This window comes from Thunnus maccoyii, chromosome 15 (assembly GCF_910596095.1).
Source record: "Thunnus maccoyii chromosome 15, fThuMac1.1, whole genome shotgun sequence".
NCBI lineage: Eukaryota > Metazoa > Chordata > Actinopteri > Scombriformes > Scombridae > Thunnus > Thunnus maccoyii.
In genome coordinates, this window is record NC_056547.1 from 11,307,747 (window position 1) to 11,332,526 (window position 24,780).

General features: G+C 41.9%; 1 protein-coding gene across 1 annotated transcript in view; it reads left to right on the plus strand.

Moving 5' to 3' along the window:
* The window catches only part of samd12 (sterile alpha motif domain containing 12), a 111,704-nt gene extending 103,555 nt beyond the window's left edge, over positions 1-8,149 (plus strand). Inside the window, exon 5 of the mRNA XM_042436613.1 lies at positions 4,172-8,149. Within this exon, the coding sequence (XP_042292547.1) occupies positions 4,172-4,203 (32 nt within the window). The 3' untranslated portion in view covers positions 4,204-8,149. The remainder of the gene's footprint in view (positions 1-4,171) is intronic.
* The last annotated feature ends 16,631 nt before the right edge of the window (positions 8,150-24,780 follow it).

Here is a 24,780-nt window from a genome sequence, read left to right on the forward strand (position 1 = left end):
GTCTACAGCAGCAGGATGATTTATGTGGAATTAAGTCAAAATAAAGTACAGCGCCCATTTTCATTGTAATTAAGGAACATGTCACCTTCATCACTGTGGCTCACTGATTATGATTATTTTAACAGATCACAACAATAAAACTGATCTTGCAACACTTTATGTCAAAGAATGCTGGCACAAGTTGCCACAATAAAATCAGTAAAATGGCTCACTGATGTGTTTTCAGTCATTTCTGGACAAAGATGGAGGTCTATTGCCCAAAGGGAATAAGCCATATCAGGCTTTGGCTCTCCCTGGATCCAGCCTATAGAACAGATTCTTCAAAGCTGTATGGTCAGAATCAATGCAACTACTGTACATCTTCGTCCACATTTGCACCATGAGACCTAGCGCACACCAGAGAGACAGCAGATGCCGCTTGCACACTAAGGTGTGCTCTGATTAATGAAGCAAGACAGGTCTGATTAGAAATGCACAGGTGAAAGTCAAGGAAAGAAGGAGAGAGAGTAAAACATGGCAGGATGAGAGAGAAATTTTGATGATCCAGACATTTGACTACCTGTCTCTGAAAAGCTGCTCATCTGTGACTACTGGCAAATCACATTCATCATTCGTATCGGTGGCACAGCAGAGTGCGCTATCGCAGGCTAAGGGAGCACAGTTTGTGTGTGTGTGTGTGTGTGTGAGTGTGTGTGTGTGTGTGTGTGTGTGTGTGTGTGTGTGTGTGATGTGCATGCAAGCATTCATGTGTGAGTATGAGTGTGAGACCGAAACTGTGGGTGAATTACACAGCAGAACAGTACATTAATAATAGATCAACTCTCCCTTTGTTTGGGACGTAAACGTGATGAGTGGGCCCTGTAATTGGTTAGTTTAATAACTGGAGACAAACCGAGTGTTCTGTGCTTCTCATTCACACACACACACACACGCATGCAATTACACACCACAGAAACATACCGAAATTGTAATTCTCTCTCAAACGCTGCAGCACACACACACACACACACACAGTCCACACTCATGTCAGGGAGGCATTCACACGCTGGTCTGTTTAATTTAGGTTTGGCAGATTATAGTAATTATGTTAAAGAAAAGATTTTCCAGAGTAATTTGCCCTTTTCTGTCCTTGAAGACTGAAAGAGCGCTGAAGTAGGATCGTACTCGTTTTATTTACGCTGGTATTTAACTGTTCAATCAGATTGGAAAATATACCCATATAAAGGTTGTGAAAGCATCCAGGATATTATTGTTTTGCATGGTTTTATGGCAACAGGAATCTCTTTTATCATCTGAAAATGTTTTCTCACATTGACGTAACCACAGCCATAGCAGCAAACTATCCTTTATATTAAAATGCAGAGCATGTATTGTCTGTGTGTGTGTTTGTGTGTGTGAGTGTGTGTTATAGAAAGAGACGCAGTGAGAGAAAGGGTTTGTGTGTGTGTGTGTGTGTGTGTGTGTGTGTGTGTGTGTGTGTGTGTGTGTGTGTGTGTGTGTGTGTGTGTGTGTGTGTGTGTGTGTGTGTGTGTGTGTGCATGGTGGCAACCAAGAGAGATGTAGTGATGCCAACATAAATTGGAAGTACAGAGTATGTCATTGAACTGCACCTCTGGGCCTGCTCTCCATTCACCACTACCCCAGAATAATATGTGTATGTGTGTGTGGGTGTGTGTGTGTGTCTGTGTGTGTGTGTGATTGTGTCTGTGCGACAGAGAGAGTCAATGTAAACTATCCATGAAATTAAGATTCAGAACTAAGTATTCCGTGTTTGTATGACGGTATAAATGTAGCCGTTTGTGTCTGCGTGTGACAGTGCAAACTATCCTTGAAATTAAGATGTAGACAATGAGACATTCCCGTGTGTGTCTGTGTGTGCATGCACGCACGTGTGTGTGTGTAAGACAACAGATAGCTCCAAAGACCGAGAAGGGAGGGGGATTGGAAGAATCTTTTTTGAACATGCTGACAGCTTGTCAAGGCCCTCCTACGACTGTAATGAATTTCAGCCTTTTGTGGTGTGTGGTCCCACTGCACTGATAAGCCTTGGCACTAATACAGTTAACAAGGAGTGAGAGAGTGTGTGTGTGTGTGTGTGTGTGTGTGTGTGTGTGTGTGTGTGTGTGTGTGTGTGTGTGTGTGTGTGTGTGTGTGTGTGTGTGTGTGTGGGCTGACATGGTGTTTACATGCTTTTGAACAGATGCATAGCAGTGTTTGTCAATAACGGTGATGAATATAATGTGGTTGAAATAGCTGTAACTGTGTGTGTGTGTGTGTGTGTGTGTGTGTGTGTGTGTGTGTGTGTGTGTGTGTGTGTGTGTGTGTGTGTGTGTGTGTGTGTAAAATAATAGCCAAGCTGAACCAGAGTAGTAGAGTACTTTTTATTACATTTATTTGCCGTCTGTACTGGCTTATAAAAGCTTATAAAATACAGTGCATTGTTAAAGATTAATACAGTGGTTCCCGATCTTTGTAGCTTGTGACTCCTTACAAAAAAGCAAGTGTCTAATTGGGGCTACTTGTCACATTGCAGACATCTATGTTAGCAGTTCCACCAAAGACTTAAACCTGGTTTAATTTAAAGCCCCAAAGAGGGAAAAATCTCCACAAGTCCACAAAAAAGAACAGATTAGAGAATAGTCCAAAGCATTTTTCTTCTAAATATTTATATTTTCCACCTCATTAATCATCTCAGCACCCCACAAATATATCTTATGATTAATGAGTGAAATACTGTTTAACTTGTTTTATTCAATTGGATATCTAATTTATGGACTTTGCCTCCTTTGCGCACCTGTTTTTTTTAATGTTTTTATTGTCTCCTCCACTTTACTGATCACAAGTCATTGTGTAGTGTTATTTTAGAAATAGTATGTACTCTATGTACCAGGGGTAAAATAGTGCATTTTGTATGTGTCTGTACATAAAAATTATATACCTATATAATGTGTGCATTATGTGACCTGAGACAAATTTCCCCTCAGGGAAAATAAAGTATATCTTATCTTACCTGCACATTCATGCAACAGTACTAATGATCTAATGATAATAAGTATATAATCATCTATCGGTCATAGGGGCCAATTTTCTGCAGAACGAGTAGTTTTACTTTTAATATTTAAGTACATTTAGCTGAGTGTTACTTAAGTATGATTTTGAATGTAGGACTTTTACTCATAACTGAGTACCTTTACATTGTATTGTATTGATGCTTTTAAGTCAAGGAACAAAGTGTATTTACTTACTACATTACTCTCTCTTTGAGTTTCAGCTCCCACAATCGAATAGAATAGTATATAAAATCACAAATCTGTTTCCTTGCTCTGAGCCCTGCATTCACACACACACACACACACACACACACACACACAAGCTGTTGTCAGAGTCGGGGTTGGCATGTATCTTTGTGCCTTGTCATCACATGCTCTGACTGAGCTCTAAATGTCACTTGTCTCTCTCCGCTTCATCTGCATGACTCATCCTCCTTGTCTTCACTCTGCATTTGAAATGCTTCTGTGTGTGTGTGTGTGTGTGTGTGTGTGTTTGTGTGTGTGTGTGTGTGTGTGTGTGTGTGTGTGTGTGTGTGTGTGACACTGACATGTGCTGGTGTGTTTGCATTTGATGGACACGTTACTGCTCTCCACCTCCCTTTGTACGGCGCCTGCAAGCACAATGATGCCCACTGCATTGATTTTCTCATGCCATTTTATAATTGTCTCCTCTCTTTTTATTCCCCCCCCCCCCCCCCCCTTCTTTCTCTCTTTTATCCTGTCTCTCTTATCTCCCCCCCTCTCTCTTCTATTTTTCTAATTCCATCCCCTGATCCATTTTTATGCCTCACTGTGCCCATGCTTGTTATCTCGGCCCTTTCTCTTTTTTTTCCTGTTTGATCTCAACTTCTTAATTTCCTCTCTCATCTACGTCACTCCGCTCGGTTTCGTTTTGCACCCCCTCCCCGCTCTTTCTGTGATGGTCGTCATCGTTTCTCTTTCTGCTCCTCTGTTTTCATCTTGTTTTTCTCTTTCTTGCCATTTCTGATTTTTCGTTGGAAAGAGAAAGAGGTTGCTTTTCCCTCTTACCATTCACACCCTCCCCCCACCCTCTTTCTGTTATTTTCTCTCATGAATGTTTTCCAATCTTTTCTGTCTTCTGTTCTTTTTTTTTTCCGCAGCCTCTCTGGAGTGCACTCCATCTTCACCATAGCCTGATGGAGCAGGACAACCCAGTCACAAACAGACGCCCACCGCCTTGTCAACATACATCCAGACCTCCTGTATGTGATCCCCGGACCTCCTCCTGGACCAATCACAGCTCTTCGTGTCACACCTTTGGTCTCCGTCCTCGACTCCTCCTAAGACCGATACAGAAAAAAACCCATGCCATGTTCCCAGCCACTCCTGAAAAGCTCCCACAAGTTCTGACTTGTCGTTTCCTCACAGTCCAAACAATTCTTCACAAGTTCCTGGAAACTGACCAACAGTTTCCATTACATGCATCCCATCTCCAGTCATTTCTGACCTTTGCAGTAAAACTTCCACCAGACCTTTCATGCTATAACTCCTACTTTCCTCTCAGACATCCCTTCAACTCTCCTTCAAGGTCGTCGCCAACAGCCAAGCCCTCCCAACGCTCACCTACCCAGAATTCAACACTGGCTGCAAGCAACAAGAGCTTGGCTGGGTTTCCTCAAAGCATTTAAACACCAGGATAACTTCTGTACCATTGCCTTTTGATTGGACGATAGTTTTATATATGTGCTGGTTGGCTTTTAGGGAACTGATCCCAGAACGACACCCCTACTCTTACAGCAAAGACCGACACCCATAATCCACTTCTTCAGACTGTCACTCAAACTCAAAGAAAGTCATTTGGTCTGTTTGTGGCATGTTTGCTCCTTCATCATAGCACTTTAAGGTGTATTTTCTCCCATGGGTACTCTTGTGGTGCACTGCTGAGGCGGGTTCCGCCCTGCTAAGGACTTTCTGTAGTGGCAACGTAAAGACAGTTCACAAGACCACTACTGTACACGTTTCCTTCCCTAATTCTTCCTGCTTATCTCCTCACAAATTATATTCCAACAACTGCAAAAGGGTGACACAATTTACACAACCATGCCTGTGTTTTTGTGCTCTTTCTCTCTCTCATTCTGTGCATAGATCCTGTAAACAGTGTTTTCAGCAACGCCTGGTGAAGTATCTGTACCTGTCTATCTTCCTCTCCTCACTTTTTGCCCTCTCAATATCGTGGATTGCTCTCATAGGATAACCTGAGAGAACTTCATTGTGAAAACAACCAACAGTTAGTAGGGGAATAAACATTGAACCTGGCAACACATTAGGTACGGTTAAGTTGGCTCCCCGAGATGAACAACATCATTGTGAAAAGCAATCTGAAGGAGATGGAGCAGAACCTGGAAAAAAAAAGGGATGAACAGTTGGAAGGGAAATTCCCTCGGTATCCCTAAAAGCACTGTGCTAGTAGGTAAACTGATTTGGTAACCCAAAAGGGGGTGGCTGAAAGAAAAAAGGAGCAAGCAAAGCAAAAGGGCTTGTGAACCAATAGATGCTCTGGCTTGAAATTCTTTACGGGATAATAAGGAGCGAAAAAGAAGAAAAGACATCACCGATAACAGAAGAAGAGCCTTTTTCATCTCCTCCCCTCTGTATTGCTGACTCTTTATTGCTTTGTCTGCTGTTCATCTCAGTGCTTGGAACTATTTTTAGATGAGAAATACTGAAAATAGTGTAGAAATGAGATGTGCTGTGCGCAAAAGCTCATCATGGAAATGTTGTCTGTCAGTCTATTAGGAAGATACAGTGTATCCTATTTATCTCTGATGGGAAACTCAAATCTCTGCTGTCAATGTGAATAATGGCCACTCACTGTTGATATTATAGGTATTTTAACTGCACTTAAAAAAGCACATGTGTCTGTCGCAAAACAAAACAGTTGTTACATGGACCAGTTTCATCTACGCCTCTATGTGTGTGTGAGTGTAAATACATTATAAAATCTTGTAGCCAGTATAATGACCTCTAAATATCAGCCACTGATTTCAGTGTAGCAGGAGTGATATTTATCAAAAGCTCATATCCATACCGGTGTAGCATGAGCTGTTGTCACGGTAACAACATCTTTCCTCTCCTGGATAGGAGCTGTCAATCAGAGGAGCATAAAATAGCTGCTGCGAGTTTGAGAGGGAGGGAAAAAAAGGGGGGGTCAGCGTCGGCCCCTGAGAGCCATTGCGTTTTAATGGGATTCCATTTGTACACGGGTCCCTCTGTGTCCAGCCATTCATTGTTTGGATAGCAGCCGTAGCCTAATGCGGCAAAGGCCTGCAAGCAGATTGAATAGTATTGATCAGTTCTTCAGGACATACAGTCGGTCCTCCAGGATTACAAAAGCCTTGTGTGTGTGTGTGTGTGTGGAGGGTGGAGGGTGGAGGGAGGGTTCGCTGCCATGCTGACAGTCACATAGGAATGGAGTTGTTCGGGCTAAAACACAAGTGGCTATTTCACGGTCGGCTGGAGGTGCCGTGTCCATGTCAGCCAAGACAGGAGGAAGAGGAGGGCTGAAGCTTCTGTTAAAGTTTGGAATTCTTCACTCTTCGATTTCGGATTGGAAAATTGTGAACTGGAAGAAATGGTTTGCAGTGGTAAAAGGTTTCTTTAGTGTCAGGCCTGGTTTCATTTATGACCCTCGGCAGGAGTTACTGACTCTACGTTATAATCATTCTCATCAGTATAATGAATTGATATTGATGATATTGTTCAAAACATTCAATATAACCTCTTAATGGCATGAAAGGAGTAGTTGCGCATTTTGGGAAATACGCTTTTTCTCTTCCTTTGCGAGAGGTAGATGAGAAGATTGATACCACTTTGTGTTTTTCATCTTCTGATCCAACTCTCTGCAAGCAAATAAGCGTACTTCCCCAAATCTCAAACTATGCCTTTAAGTTAAATTCTAACTTTTGCTCGGATATGGTCAGAGGCATAAAAATTTGCACATTAGAGCCTGACAAAACCAATGTCCATGAATTCCCAAAATCTGGTGGGGGGAAAAAAGAGCAAGAGGCTGAGTGCTTGTGATCTTACAGTATATGATCCACTTGCATTGAATTTCATCATATTTTAGATGGTGGCCCTGTAAAGAAAGTACGCTGTCTGTATTTTAACTCAATTGCAATTCTGCACTTCAATGTGACTGTAATGGATTACTGAAAGCCTTTGTAATGAAATATATTCCTTTTGCTCTCAAAGCATCTTTGAAATTATTTTTTACAAATTTAATGCAGGGAGTCTTAACTTTCGGTCAAGACCCGAATTTGCTTGCAGGCTCCACAGTACATAACAAATGTAGCAGTGTGTTTTAGTGATCCATATCCTGAGCTGCAGCACTGTAATAACTCCGGGTGTAGGCAATAAAATATTCTTTATTGTTACTCTCTAGAGAGTGTGTGTTCCCTACTAGCAGGGATGGAAGCAAGAGAATAGATTTTCCTCCAGTGGCATGAGGGAAATTTTCCACAGTGTATTTGGCTCTGATATCCAGGTATAACCAGCTCTCGATCTGGCAACTGTGCCAAGATGTCCGAGGACATGCCCGAACTGGCTCAGCCCGTAGTCTCCCAGTACCTGTGAGAGGTTTTGGCACGCATGCATAGATGCTGATACACAGTGCACTGTTACACAAGAGAAAGCCAGACTAAACCTCACACAACGTTATTGCACAATAACTTCACACATGCTGGCACACACGAAAAACTGCACACAAATGCAGATTTTGTGTGTAAAATACACAAGCACACACATACACACACACACACAGTGACACTATGTACACACACATTTCTTGACAAATTAGCAGTTAACACAGTCACAGCCGCTCACACATATTATATTAGTTATGCATAAACATGTAGAGGCAAACATGTAAGCGACACCTCAAACAAAATCTAAGAAGAGGACAAACAAATCTGAGTTTTGTTTTGTTTTTTTTTTTCTGCCATGTTGACAGCATGTTTCGATTCTGTTCTGAGTGTTTTTGTAACCAACAGGCATGCAGACCAAGTCTCTACTCCCAGTCTATCTACATATAAGGTGCCTAATGATGGATATTAATGATGATATTGATATCATGATGCGTATATATAATAAACAGATTAGTCTTCATGTACAATGAGTGCTCTGTTTATTCTCTATTATTCAGTGTGTGATTGGCCAACTATGTTACACCTCATTCTAAATTTGCCTGAGGGCTTTGGGTTTGTGTGTCTGTAAATCAATTTGTGTTTTTATGAATGTTTCCAGCAGATATAAACTCAGGTTGCAAAACATCACCTGACAGATGTGACGGATGTTTTTTCACTGGAGAGATGCATAGTGGGTCCAGTCATTAACAAAGTTTTATTCTCCGCTTTCTCACAAACGGTTGAGGTAGCAAAAGCAGCTGAATGTGCACACACATCAATACTTCAGTCTTCTGCCCTAGCAGATCATTTCTCTGGCTGGGTTCCCATTTCCTGCCACCGTAAGCCTCTAATAATTCCACATTATGCTATACTACATTGCATATACTACAAGGTAATAGGTACAATCATTTGATCAGGGTTTACAATGTAAGACAGCTGACTGCTGAAGGGCTGGCAGAAAGTCGGCGCAGACGGCCGACTGTTGAGGGTCTGGCAGGACGATGGCAGGTGCAGCTGACGGCTGGGATTCTTGCAGGGCGATGGCAGGTGCAGCCAGCGGAGCCAGGGAAACAGGAGGTTGCTGCAGCTCAGCAGGGACAAGAGAGTGCTGCAGTTCAGCAAGGACAGGAGGGATAGGAGGGATCTCAGTAGTAACGCGGAGCAGCAGAAAGTCTGTGGTGCTGGGCGGTGGAGACTCTGTGGCATTGGACTGCTGAGAGAGCCAGTGGTGTCAGGAGCCATGGGGACCACGCCTGCTTTTGGAGACTCCACGGTACCCTGTGAAAACGGCAAGGCAAGTCCCTTATAGGGGTAACCACTGGACATCATGGTGGCTCCTCAGCCACTCCACCTTAGTGTCATAGGGTTCAGGAAATGCGGGATCAGGACAGGCAGGAAGAACGCTATCTGGGTCAGGACAAACAGGTAGCGGGCTAGTCAGCTCAGGACAGGCTCACATATCTGAGCCTAATTGACTGGAGTGCAGGCTGGTTGTTAGTAGTCCAGGGTGCAGGCTGAGATGCAAGCTGGAGGCTATCATACTGGTGGCTAGCAAGTAGGTGACTAACAATCTTGGTGGCGGCATGGCTACCGGGGACAACATAGAATGGAGCCTCACGTTCCACCGACTCCCAGCGAACTGCTGTCAAACTCATAGCCAGAGCAAGGTCCTCCTCATGGATGGACTGAAAAAACTTGACCATGTAAGTGAGTACCATGAAAGTGGAGCAGGTGCACCCAAACGCAGAAGACTGCAGCCAAGAGGAACTTGAAGAATAAATCTTTATTGAGGTCTGAGTGCAGGCAGAGCAAAACTGAACTGAACAGAACAGAGGATCCAACAAGGACTAAACTGGAAACCAGGACTTAAATACTAAACTGATGAGGGGATGGGGGAACAGGTGACTAGGCAGAGCACAGGCAAGGAGCTGATTGGTTGGGGAAAACACTGGGAACAGGGAAGGACTTAGAGAGCTGATACAGACAAGGTGTAGAGGGGAAAACAGTACAGGAACACAGGAGGAAAATCAGAAAACCAAAAACCCAAAACACAATAAGTATGCTCAAGAAAGCCTTAAATGCCAGCAGGCCAAATGCAAACACAAAATCACTGTGCTACAGAGCTAAGATCATCTGAGTGACATACTAACTCTTAAAGTCCAGAAAATAGATCTGTTTCATTACCCAAAAAATGAGAGGGGAAAAAGCAAAAGCTGTAACAACACCGCTTAGAGTGAATTGCTTGAAAAGCACTAAACCTGGCAGCCCAGTGAAACCAGTCTGAAACACATTCTCAAAATAATCTGGTCATAAAACAAACAAAAGTATTCAGATTTCACTTCAGTTCTGTATATTCTTCCAATTTAGCACATGTATTACAAACGAGACAGTAAAATGTTGCGACAAAGGTTCGATGCAACAAGCAACAGTATCTCATCTGTCTTTCTCCCACTCAATCCAGTCTAAACAGACAAGAGAGAGAAAACTCTGAGGGCAACTGGTGGACTGGTGGAGAATGGCAACTAAGGGATAGAGCCAGAGTGTGCAAATTAATTGAAATTTATACCTAAGAATGCTCCACATGCAGGAATACTTTTTTAAGATGGCCCATACTGCAGTGGAGGAGAAGGAGGTGGATAACAGGTGTGAGGGATGAAGAGAAAGAAAGATATGACAGAAAATCGCTAGCACTCAGTCCCCTGCCTGCCTCTCCTGAGACCTGCAACACACACCCTCAGCACTCTGAGCTTTCACTGCCTGCCTGGTTGAAATCTGCACAGTTTTTTTGTCCTGTGTGTGTGTGCGTGTGTGTGTGTGTGTGTGTGTGTGTGTGTGTGTGAAATTTCACTCCACTGTTTTCTCACTTTGCACTGTCCTTTTTTTCTCTTTCAGTTTTACTGCTCTAATTCTATTCATCTCTCATTCTTTGTGTCCTAGCATCTGAGAATCAGTCTCATACATGAGCTCTATCATCTATTCATTTTTCTAACTCTGGTGTTATTTTACTGCTTCACAGTTTTCAGCTATGTCTACTTCTGTATCCTTGTTTTCTTTGTCGCTGTGGAAACTCCTACATCACAGTTTAACTTTGTTTTATTTCTCTCTCCTGCTTCTTCTTCTTCTTCTTTTTCTTCTTCTTCTTATTGGCATTCTGTTCTCTCTCTCTATTTATGTAGCCTCCCTCTTTTGTGTCTCTGCATCATCCTCAGCCTGGCTGTTGCGCATAATGCTCCGCATTCCCATCTTCCTCCGTCACACATTCATGTCAAGCACAAGCAGGCGGCTGTATGAATTAAACATCTTAGACAGTGCACACACTGAGCCCCTTTGGAGTGTCAGGATGAGCACTGGTACTCAGATAGGGGGCTCTGGCCACACACCGTGAGTGTTTGTCAGTGTGTGTGTGTGTGTGCATGTGTTGCTCGGTACTTGACACTGTATCACATTGAGCAGCAAGGGTTGTCACATCTGTTTTCCTTCATGTTTTATTGTCAGAAGGGAGAGAGAGCAAGACGGCGTCTTTCTTGCTAAGCTTTACCACTTTGACAAAGAAAAGTTTCTTCACTTTTCTCACACTCTTTCTTATGCTTTCCTGGTCTCTGCCTGTATCTTATCTCTCCTCTTCTCTTATCATCTTTGATTTCTCTGTATGTGTTGTTTTCAACTAGTGGTTTGTGTCAAAATTGTTTTTTTTGCTTTACCCCCCACCTCCCCTTCCCCATGTTTTATTCTTTCGCTTTCATTACTTTATTCAACTTTTGGTTTCTGTTTTTTTCTCTTTGCTTTTTGTCCTTCTTTTGTCTTTCATCTATATCCCCCGCTCTCCTCCGCTATATCTCCTCTCTCTTTGCATCTCTCCCCCTTTATCCCTGTTCTCACTGATTCTGTCAATATGACTGATATGAAAACCTTTTCAAAGCAATTGATGCTTATTTTGTCCAGGATTGACACAGATCTCAGTGGGCTGTGCGTGTCAGTGTCTGCGTCTGTGTGTGTGTGTCATTATCTCCCTACATGTGTCCGTATCTGCAAGTGTGCCCGTGTGCTTCTTTATGTACACACCGTATCTTCACAAAACTGTGCACACGTGTAAGTGGGCATCAGGAGAGTCTCTCCACCAGCAGAGAAGGTTAAGCCTTCTTATCAACCTTCGCTGTGTGTTGATTCAGTATAGATCAAGCCGACATCCACCCGGTCGTGAACTCCCAGTCCCCGCTGTCTGCTATGCACTCATCTCCAACAAACACTTTTCATGGGGTTTTATCTTGCCAGCTTTGCCACAACCAGTGTCTGCACTGCAGAGGATAGTGCACACTTCCGATGCACTGATTTACTGTGGCAACCTTTCAAAGTTTAAGGGGTCTTTTTCAGGTCAAACTAGAAGGCTGCAAAATCTAGCCAATTGGACAATGACAGTATAAAGAGGGGAATAATAGGTAAGAGAAAATGAGAAGGTTCCATCCAAGAAACCTTTTCATTCAGTTCAGCTTTCTCTTAAAGTAATGCTTGTCAAGTCAATATTTTCATATAAAAAAAAAAGGGTCAAATGACTATGTGTAATGTAAAAGATTAATCACTCATAGCATCAAACCTACAGATAATTAACACCCGGCTCAACCATTTCCCTGAGCTCAGTGGAGCATTTTAGCACCTTTCCATTCATTGTTTTGGTTTTAAGGCCTGCAACTTTACTGTTTTGGTTCAGACTTACTGCTCTCATTAACCTCGCTAGTGAAAAAGTTAATGATAAATCCACCGTACACCACCTGCCCTACACCAAATGGCAAACAAAGTTAGCAACTAGCCAGTGAATATAATAGAGAATTTAGCTGCTAAAGAGCCAGCTATATCTCACAAGTTGGCAGAAACCAGTACACAGGTGAAAGGGGAGTGTATATTGGACTTATATTTGTCAAGTGACCATAAATACGACCCAAATGAATGTTAACTATGTTTACTGGATTTGTAAATAGGCAACTGCTTACTAACACACACCATATAAACTTTCTTTATTAGGCGATATAATATCAATATTGTGTTTACAGCTTCTTGCGCTGCCACATTGCATACACACATTTACACTTATAAATTCACAGTAAATCTTATATCAAACCTCCTTTTTCGTACTATTTATGGATGGTGTTTTTCAGTAATAGCCATTCAGTGTTTTTGGTTTTCTGTAATTGCCTCTTCACTTGAACTTAAGATCATTTGTTGTATAATAGTATTTTATAATAGCACAGAGCAGCTGGATTTCATCACAAAGGCACACAGGAAACAGCTTAAAAGAATGTAATATAGAGTGTTATTCTCATCAGCGCACTCAAAGTGTCACATCTTTTCTGCGGTGCACAGCCAAGAGAAGCATTAACATGTTTTTTATTCACTTTACTAGATATTATTCATACCATTATAATTCCTTTCTGACTCTCCTCTTCTGTCACTAGTGACAGTAGTCGTAACCTCTCCGCCTTGAGATTCTAATCCTTTTGTTTTCTTCATCTGATTCAAATAAGAAATGACACTTCATCGACGTCTCCCGGGAACTGTTTTCTGGTCAGCGTAGTCACACAGTTGAACAGGCAGGCGGCAGGAACGCTACAAGCCAGCAGATGCTCGCTGCCCGATGGCTTTTCCCAGCACCTCGTGCAGCTGTGTGCTCCGCCGCTCAACATCAAGAGGATTATTACCACTATGTTTACATGTCAGACAGAGTCAATTATACCTCTGACGGGAGGATGGAAAAAAGAGAGAGCATGCACAGGTTAAACCTTTCCTCCCTGAGGCCATGTGTGTAAATGTGAGTGAGATCCTGTGTGAAATGTGCTGGTTGCTCCACAGGTAGTCAGAGAAACCAGAGCTTTACCACCAGCTTCCCCCCTATGTTCAGCGGTGATGGAATAGGCCAGAACCCCTACTGGGGGGGGCCAGGTTCTGGCTCCCCAGTAGGGAGCCAGCAGCCTCCAGCCAGCAGGCGCCACTGAGGATGGAGAGCTGCTGTGAGCTTGCTCGTTAAACAGACCTTCGCCAGACCTTAATGATATCCGCCGGCACATTTCCTCTCTCCCCTGCCCTCTCTCCCTCCACCTCTCTCTCGCATTGTATCTTTCGCTCGCTCCCATCTCTCCCCTCTCTCCACTTTCGCTCTCCTTCAAGCCTTCCGCCCTCCTCTGCTCTCTCTCCCCTCTTTCTTTCACCACCACCATCTGCCTCTCTCCTCTCTCCTCCCCCCCCTCTCTCCGCTCTCTCCCCTATGTTTGGGTGAGGAAGTCGAACCCGTCTGGTGGAAGGGAGAAAGGCTCTGTCACACTTGCCTTCTAATGAGCAGTTGCTCTGTGTGCCACCAGCTCTGACGGAGCCAAAATGGCGGACACATTACACACTGCTGGGCCTTGATCTGTCGGGTCTGTGAGTGACTGGCTTGATGGCTTCACTCTGGAATGATACCGTGTTGTAAAAAAAAAAAAAGAACAAAAGAATAAAAAAAAACAGAACAGAAGAAAATGATGTAATACGGTGCTTTTGGTGAGAAATCGGCTATTCTTGTTTTCACTGTTGCACAGAACTTGGACAGTAAAAAAACGTGTGGTCATGCTTGCTTCCTTTAGGTGTTTAAAGTACAGGCCTGTTTGATGGCCTCTTCACTTTCATCCACTGTGTGTATGAGTCAATCTTCATTTAGGGACTTTTCATCCTCCGTTTTCCACACCTAGTTGGGAGATATTTGATGTCAGGGTATTTCCACTGCTCTGGTGAATGATTAACATCAGTGTCCTCAGTCACTCCTTTACTGGAATTATTATTGAGACAGAAGCAATCTGTTTGTCCCAGGTCATGTTTGTCTTACAGGTTGATGATCAATAGAAAGGTGGACATCTGTGGTCAGCAGCTTCAACTCAAATAAACCAGTATATGAGGAACATTTTAATGCACTGCCTTAGGCCTTTGTTGTATTTTCCATTTTATGTTGTGTTCTATTCTGAGAAAATTGAACCTTCTCACAATATTTTATGCCAAATTCATGACAGCTGCAGGTAATAGATGGGTGGTTGGAACAAACAGAAACACTCCTCCTACTTTGTTGTGCAACCTTGCATGCGGGTTTTGGTTAACCATAGATCTTCTGATCAAAATCTCTGAATTCTTAGGCAATCATGCCCAAACAGTGTTATGCAAATCTGATTATGTGTCAGGCCAACCCTGTCTCCTAGAAATTACATTCATGTACAACTAAACTGCGACAGCAAAAAAACATTTTCCTAGAAATATAATGCTGGCTGAATTACATTTTCTCTCAACATAATGAGAAAATGATGTTAACTAACCTATTTGGCAAGTTGCAAAAATGTTGATATTGTAGTTTTTTTTGGGGGGGAAGGGGGGGTTTCCCACCGAAATATTCAATTTTGCAGTACAATATCCGCTAGAAGAAACTACAGCAATATCTAACTTTTCATAGTTATGTTTAGGCACTGGCAGCACTTGGTTAAGGTTAGGGAAAGATTTGCACTCCTGCAAAAACACAAGGCCCATAGAGCAGACAAACATGAGGCGCTCAGCAACGCAAACGAGCAAAAAGCTTCACTGTCATTGAAAACGAATACAAAAAGCCACCTCAGGATGATAAAAGGCACTCTGTCTGATTGGGGCGTAACATGTTTATTAACATTTAAGCCACACCATGATCTTTCTCTAACCTCAACCAAAGTGCTTTTGTTGCTTAAACCTAACCACACGCAGGACTCGGGATGTGAACCAGGTCTGTGGTGTCAGAGTCCTGCATTTTGTAGGTTCCCAATCCACCCCGACCTCCTCCCTATGACTTCAGAGCAATATATAAACCTGTGAACATAATCCTGGCGGCAATTACATTTGTCAGTGCAACATAATTTGGAAAACAGTTTAGTTGTATATAAATGTAATTTTATAGGAGGTAGGGTTGATCAGGCAGGAGGGTCCACTCTCTCTCTTGTCTTGTTTACATTCATTCACTGAAGAGTCAGTATAAAAGGACCACAGTGTAAGCAAGAATCAAAGCAGGCAAAAGATGGCAATACTTAAAACCATGAACTGCAATATCCCCAGTTCAAGTCCAGTCAGGGATCTTTGTTGCATTCCCTATCTCTGCCCCCCCTTCATTTCCTGCCATCTCTCTACTTTCCAAATCTCTAATGCAGGCATAAAAATGTACAAAATGCAGCACAACAAGCTAGCAAAGCTCTGTAAACTAAACCGCATTTCCGGGCATCCACAGTGGCATCTGCCGTACATTGAACTATTCTCTGAAGACTGAAAACATGATCGTTGTTATTAGTCTTCCAAACAAACCTCTGTGTCCATAATGGAGGTCTATAGCACAGATGAATAAGATATTTAAGGCTTCGGGTACACACACAATGCTTGTAAGTAGGATCAATGTATTGTTGGTTTGGTTCTGCACATGAGATTTGTTGACAATAAGAAAAACATAGAAAATTGCCCTGGAAAATATCCTTAAACCACAGAGGTCGTATTTCAGAGAAAAAAAAGATCATGAAACCTTTCTATAATGGAGATACAGTATGTGTTATTTTGGAGGGCATTGCCAAATTATGTTATCCTGATGATCAGAAAACACTCATTATAAGTGTGTATACACATTTTTAAGGAATTCTTGTAGATAGCATAACATTATGATATTTCGTCAACATGTTTGGTCACGGCCTCGTTAGTATCCTTGTCACAAAATCATTTATCTTCTCTGTGATGTGCAACACTGGAAAGCATGAAACATTTTTCATGCCCAACTCTTAAGTTATGATCCCGATGAACCACATCTGTCTGATCCAGCCATTATAAAACTGATATTATTACTGTACTATTAATATTAAGCAGTACAGTAATACTGTATACATATTTCTTTATAATTATATTTTTGAGGTATTTGCACTCAGGTTGTGAGTCACTTTGGAACTCGACTGGAGCAGAGCTGCATGGACTGACAGGGTGTGTTTTGCAAGTGTAATCGGTGTTTGTTTTTTTTTATGTGTGTGTGCATGTATTACGCACGTGTGTGGGTGAGGAAGGAGTATCTCTCTCTCCATCATGCATGCATACTTGAGATTGTGTGTGTGTGAAGGTACTAGATGTGCATGATTATAAGGGTGTATCAGTATAAACCTGTGACCCTTTCCAGTCATACGCTGGCACAAAATGGCATCAGTTCCTCCCAGTCAAAGCAACGAAGGAGATGACATATCCTCTCCGCACCTCTGAGGATGAAGTCACACCAAACAAACACAGTTAGACGTATCTAGTTTTCTCACTAGCATCGAGCACAATAACCCATGATGACAAGTATTCTTCTATTTCTAAGTACCAGCACTGTGGAGCATTTGCAGCTGATTGGCTTGAATGAGATTTGCATAATGCGTGGGATGAAATAACGCTGAACAATAACCGTTTCAATATGAACTGGAAGTTTAAGATCTATGGCAACAAAACAGTGAATAAACAACAAATCGAGGAACAAAAGTCACTTTCAGCTCGTATCCCTCAGCCACAGCTCAATGTCTTGATTGTCTCGTTGGCCTACATTCTCTCTCGAACATTACATTCTCCCATTTATCCCCTAAATCAGACTTTTAATCTCGGTCATTATGATCTTGCATTATCGTAATAGTCAACCAAAATTAAAGATGGCATCACTTTCTGTCCCAGCAGCAATTACTTGAACCCTCCATCCCGCCTCCATTTCCTTAAGACGTGTTGAGCGAGGGCACTGATTTATTGATTGAGGCTGTGTGTCTGTGCTGGCGCGCTCTGGGAGACGAGGATTATGTAGCATCAGTGTGATGTTGTTGACACTCCTGTCGCCTTTACAGCTCTGACACGCCAAGACTTGGCTGTGTGCCCACTCTGAGTGTGTCTAAACGTGTGTATTGAGGAGGGGGGAGGCGGGCAACTTTGAGAGGTCAGTGGAGGAGTTTTTGGGTGTGAGATAGATGGGGGATTGTGTGTATGTGTCTCTGCAAGTGTGTGTGTGTGTGTGTGTGTCGTTAAGAGGTTGGGGGTGCGAGGGGGAGAGTGGTGGGCCAGCTGGCAGCCTCTGGCTCCAGTGCTCCCCGTGGGTATCCGGCTTGGCGCAAATTCTTTCTAGTGTGACAGCTGGGACCTGGGTGCCAACCAAGACAGAACTCACAAACATGCAGTAACATACACACACACACACATACAAACACATGAACACAGCAGGAGGACACACAAAACTGGATGGGAAGCCAAAAAAAACCCATCACAGGTTGGAAGCTGAGTAGTTTTGTGCATGGTAGCTGAGCAGCACCTCTTAACGGGCCACCTACCTCTAGTGGTATCTTGACATGCAGATATCAAAATTTTGTTCACTGTTATTGTATTGGGGAGGACACAGACATCTTACCCCCCATTATTCCTGTGTTTTATACCCGTATTGGACAATTCTACAGCTCAATGTTTGCCAGTGTCAATGTTCAATTCAGGAAGCAGTGTGGCCTTTACATGGCAAGGAAGGGTGTGTTGGTTTTACTTTCATTCAAGAGACTGAGTCCTGTTTTAACAAGCAATCAGACCCAAAATAGTCAACAACAAAATGGATGGGTGAGTAAAGGGCATGTTGTTTAAGGTACAGGTGAGATGGTAAAACAGGGTCTGGGAAGGAGATCAATGAATTTGAAGGTTTATCAGATGCCAAAACATTGCACGGCAGTTTGTAGGATTTTACAACTTTTATAACTATCACTGCTGAAATCATTTTTATCTTTTATTGTAGCAATCACATGTGTAATAGGTGATCTGCCAGCAATGTGTTCCTGCACGTATTTGATCAGCCAACACAACCTCATCTTGCCAGATGATGTTGCAACAACTCACTGCTATTGTCTATTGTTGGCCTAAAACCTATAATCAATGTTTGTTTTTTTACAAATCATAACCAGGATTTTTCCTGAACCTTAACCAAGTGATTTAGTTACCTAACCATAAGCATAACTTTACCATACTTTACAGTTTAACCACAGTAAGTGGGAAAACGTTAGCACAGACCATTTAAAAACATTGTCATTGAACGTAATACAGGATTTTACATAATCATCCAGATTCCTCACAATGCAGATAAATTCAACCAAAACTACCTTTATAGTCACAAACTTCTCTTTCATCATTATCCTACATGATATTTATATTAAAAAGTTTTAATAAGCCAGCTCCTATTTCCATGTCAGTGGGTGGTGGAATAAGTAGAGAGATAAGAGAAGAAATTAACTGTGCAATTTGCTTTGGTAAAAGGACATTTTTTTCTGTTATACAGATAGAAAAAGTATTTAGAATTAATGCTTAAAGAGGAGAAGCACAGATTAATGTTTAATGTAATGTCCTTGCATTTAATGGCTAGAAAGTTTTGCATCTGCAGTTCATTAATCACTATAGATTAAGGCATATTTCTGCTTCCTGAACGTTTGCTTTCTCAAAATCAAAAATGCATGGTGATAGGAGTGATTCTCTAAATGTAAAAATGTGTGCTCATTGAGGGGGTGTAAGTCACAAACTCACAAAGGGAAGGTAGCACCTGTCAGGTACCAGTTTCACAGGTTGTGGTTCCAGGCATCAGGGAGCCAAAAAAAAATGAGGACATGGTTTTTGGAAAGCAGGAGGAAGTCATGGAGGTCGAAGACAGCCGCAAGCCACTGAGGGAGGGAGGGAGAGAGGTTAATGGGAGTAAATCAGGGAACCATGGAGGTGAGGTGGAACCTTTGAGTTTTTTTATGCTGACTGTCCGACTCGCCTCATTTGTCAGTGTACTTTGTAACGGCTGGCTACCGAGAAACGGATCAAAATAGAAAGAACCGACTCTAATATAGTTTTCCGCTCTGCTATTCAGTTGTCAACACTTTTCATTAGTCATGCAGGATTGACTTCACTGTTTGGGCTGACACTCTTTTTTTCTGACATTGGAGTTCCTTATCTCAACATGTCTTTGTTTAAGTTTAGAAGTGATACAAAATGCATCGCCGTTTCTGTACTGAGTGAAAATGCACAAGCTGTAAATGATTAACAAGAAGAAGAAGAGGGAGAACAACTGAAAAAAAAGGAAAGAAAAAATGACCATCTGCACAGTTAGACAGAAACAGACCTCTGATCCATCCACCCATCCATCCAGTGTGGGAGATATTACCACCAACATATCTGACGACATGGAAAAATGTGCCTCACCAGGCAACCGAGCACAATGTACCACAATATGCGTTATCACTCTGATATGTTTTGACAGCTCAGAGTCCCTCAATATTAAACTCTGCTGAATATGGAATGAAAACAGCTGGGGCACAAGGTTAGATCAACATTTCAGGCCTTCCCCTCTTGATCATACGTACTCACACACACAACGGCATTCATACATTCAAAATGGCATTCATTTTTCACACGCCCGCCTACACATTCACTTTGAGTAACCCTCATGGGTTGTGACAACACTTGTGCAAATGCACCATTGCATATCAAGCTTAAAAAAACAACACTGAGAAACAGTAACAATACAAACATCCCGTAACAGCGTGAATGTGCAGTGACATAAGTCGACTATGGGTGAAATGAATTCATTGCAGGTGCAGAAAAGAGTCGTTCCTGTTTAAGCTGAGCCAGGAAAGCAGGTGGTTGGGGCTGGTTGACAGTGTAGTAGATTGATAGACTGGCTTTTAGATACGGTATCAAGACCAACAGGCGGGTACACAGACAGGCAGACAGAGATGAAACATTGTTTATGAAGCTACCTCTTTATCTTCTTGTTGAGCAGTAATGCACAGAGAAAGGTGAGTACCCTCCCACCTTATATGCACTCACAAATGCAACAATCCTCAACGGGAGTATAAAGCCGGCATGATGCATACAGCGCCTTTCATAATTGCTTGTGCCTTCCCTTATCTAACTACCCAGGACAGCAGCACTTTGTTGGGACTCACTTTGATTAATTGCTGATACAAAGAACCACTCTATTTACTGCATGTAGGTCAGGTTGTACCTGCTTAACCGTTAGGTGGCAAAACCTTGATGTCCCCGAAAATACATTATGTAGAAGTTTACTTTTAGTTTGCTTACTGTGAGATGCAGCAGGGTAATGTTGCACCTGGCGTCTGACCAGATCCAAAAATATTTACTTGCTCCAGAAATGTAGAAATGTGCTTTTTTTCCCCCCTTCTTCTTCTTCTTTTAACTGCAAAGAGGCAGATCGCTGTGGCTACTGCTGCCCAGTCAGTGTCAAGTCTTGGCTCTAGGGATGACAGTATTGGTCTAAAATAAAATAACTAAAATAACTATTGACATGAAATGTTGATGTTTGTGGTCTGACTTTTGCTCCATGAGGCTGACATTTTTGTTTTTTTAGTGAAATGTCTCAACAACTAGTGAATGCATTGCCTTGAAATTTGGTACAGCTGTGTATGATGTCCAGAGGATGAATCCTAGTGACTTTGGTGATCCCCTGACTTTTCATGTAGCGTCATCCAGAAGATCAAGACTTTCCCTTGGCGGTGAAATATCTTAACATCTACAACATGGGTACCACATCTACAGTTTTTGGTACAGACATTCATGGTCCCCAGAGGATTTTTGTTATCCCCCAACTTTTCCTAGCATCTTAACATTGGCAGTTTTGGTTTTTAGTAAAATTTGCATTGAATGAGCTTTACTCTGCCTTTTCATCTAGCGCCATTTTCAGGTCAGAATGTCAATTTGGACTTTAAGACCAAATAAAATAAGACCCATAAAATAAATGACACTCTCATTATCTTTACTTGTACTGTAATTTACCTGTTAGGTAATTTTAGTGTGCTAACACACTAAACTAAGATGGTAAACATTATAACTGCTAAAGATCAGCATGTTAGGATTGTCATTATGAGCATGTACTAGGCTGTAGACTCTTGTTACTTTCTTACTATTAGTAACACTTAAAACAACAGCTAGTCTAACCGGGGTGCATGTTATCGTTCATAGCTATGAATTTCATAAGTATTTAAAAGTCTCTGACATGCATATTTTTGGAAACTGCTGATATGGCTTTAAATTACAGAGAGTCACTTTATGAGTGTTACTTAAGTTCAGAAAAATCAATGTCAGATATAAAGAACCTCTATAAAATGTAGTTGTTAAAAAGTCCATTATCTGCTATTTAAAAGTTACTGGCTTTGTGGAAATTCCTTATTGACTCTCTGTTGGACTTTAAATATCCCAGCTGGTTAGGTTGGAATTTGACTTGGCAGAAACAATGGCATGTTGATGACTGCACAGGCCTGTTATCTATAAAACTTTGTTGATAATACATTGACCCCATAACTGAATAATTTAACCACAGTTTACATTTCATTTTCCGAATTTTATCATAATAAGCTCTTTGTTTGTTTTCCAGGGGATGACACTGGGTGTAACTTAGACAGTGTCATTAAACTGCTACAAATACTCAGTAAGTTGTTTAACTCTCATCTCTTCCAGTGCAATTCTGCACTTAATCAGTTCATCGCCAGTCAGTAGTAATATGTTTTTGTTTGTTTTTCCTCATTTAGTGTGAGCACAATCTCAGATTCATTTCCCCCTACTGGAATCCCCTCCTCCCACCCCCCGCCGCCTTAGGCGTACACACTCACACACCATGAACTTGCACAATGATCCAGTTCTTCTTCTTCTTACTGTCTGTTAGCCTCTGTTTCTTTCTTGTTCTTTCTGTACCTGCTCTGGTCATGCGTACAGTCATGAGGAGCAGGATTTTATTACCAGTTCCCTTGGTCTCGAGTGTCTTGTGAGCCACTAACCATAAACATATAATACATTTAATAACCCCAATTTGAATCCGTGGCAAGAATTGACAAGATTTGGGTGAAAGCCATGACTGCCTCATATCACGTTCAATTTTGACAATTTGTCAGGGATTAATCAGTCTGGAAATCCTTGAAATGTGAGTTTGCAGGGTTGTTGGTAGATGGAATGTATTGCAGAGATACTTGCCAAGTTGCTCAGGCAAGCTCGAACTCAGATCAGAGTGGTGCGAGGAGGGGGGGGGGGGGGGTGTCTGTGAGAAAAGACAAGAAAGCAGAAAAAGACAAAGATGGAGAAATTTTTACAGACTTGTAATGGCAAATTGACTGTGGATACAATTACATGTCTGACCTTTAAAGTAGATAGGGAGAGAGAGAGAGAGAGAGAGAGAGAGACATACAATTGAAGGAAGAGAGAACATTTCCTGACACTTTTCTCAGAATTTGCCTGTTTGTACAGCACAAACCAGCTGTCCCCAAAATGCTCTCTAGATCACTTTTGCTCTTGTATTTCTCTAACACTTCCCTGGCAAACATTGACATACTCTCTCCTCTATCTTTTCACTTTCTGCACACCTTTTGAAAAGACTCCTACATTCAAACCCCAAGTGGTGCAGCACCCCAAACCCTAAAAGTGTTGGGTTTTTTTCTTACAAACGTAGTATAGTTTGAGTAAAATATTTAGATGGTTCATAGTAACAGGACTTTCCCAATAAGCACAGTTTGCACAACTTATTTGATAGTCGGGTTAATGTTTACGAGGATGTGTAGATGTAGGATGTTGGTGCTTATAAGTCCTGTTGGTACCTTTAAATGCACCTACAACTTGCACCTACAGCTTCTTAATATCAACATTGGGGTTACTGCAAGAACACAAAGTTTGAAGAGTTCTGACTATTTCACATGAGAGATTGTCCTTATTTTTGTTTTGTCTGTAAGTCTGTGAAGAAACTCCATCATCCAGGTCATATATACAGACTTTCAGACTTGTTGCCCTTGACTTAGCCCCTCTGGATATTTGTTTTAATTTAATTTGTTTTGTCTGGTCTCCTCTCAAGCGGCAACTACCACAGTTTGAGGCTGAAGCCAGTGAGGAAGTACCTTAAAGTGCAATGCCACTGATGACCGCTAGATGCTGGCTCCAAAAAAAATCCCTGGCTTTAATTGACTCCCGTTCAAAAAGCTTCAGCTTCTCTCTAGAAACACTAAGTCAATCATTTCTGTCAGCAAGTCATTATGGTCTCAATCGCTGAATTCAAGCCCTCTAATAAGTGTGCTGGTGCCGACCATAAGCTGGAACTTTGGGCTGCAAACGAGCTCCAATGTAAACCAATGGGTGACATCACACCTCGTCTAGGGTCTCCTCACTGGTTTCAAACACGTGGCAAACAGGATTTAGCAATATTTGAATGCAGATCTGATGATAGTTTTTGGGTTGCTTGCTTATGTTCCTTGGCTCACTGTTAATCAAATCTAATCAAACCACACCCACACAGTCTTGATAAGGTAGATTAGTTAAGTGTTTGATGATTAAACTGTTAATTAAGTTTCTTTTTACAAACTTTGTTAAAAAAAAATGATGCAGAATAAACACACCCCAGACTACACAGTATACAGTCTATGTGAGAGATATGATTCGATAAGTGAGAGATTCTGTACTGAAGAAACACTGACAAGATGCTTTTTTTTAATCCAATTTTTTGTTATTCTGTTTATGACCTTTATCAGAATAAGATAACCTGATGAAGGTATTTACCTGAAAATTGCAATAATCTGTATCATCTGTTCCTCTGTGTACACTGATCTCATTGAGCGGTGGCAGATACATTTTTGCTCTGCTTTATACTCTCTCTACTCTCTCCTCTTTCATCTTTCTTTATTATCTGTTGTTTTTTCTCACCCTCTCCGCTATTGTAATTTGGCATTTTGATAAAAGGCAGAAGCAAAAGTTCAGGTTTGGATGAGTCCCAATTTCACAGAGGTTTATGGCAGACCTAGGCTGGGTGATTTACAGCGGGAAGAACGCCTTTACTCCGCCATAGAACGGAAGAAACAGCTGGAGGTTGGAAATCGGGGATCTTCTGTCCTGGCAGAGCTCATATTGGACAACATTTACAGGAAATTGGCAAGAGAAGACTTGATCTGTGTGTCTGTGTTGCTAGCGGTCAGACATTGGGAGCCAATGGGCCACCCTTGAGCTGTTCTTGAGGGTTATTTTTGTGGTGTGTCCAGCACCGTTTGCCCTAGTCATCCTTCATCAGTGGCTGT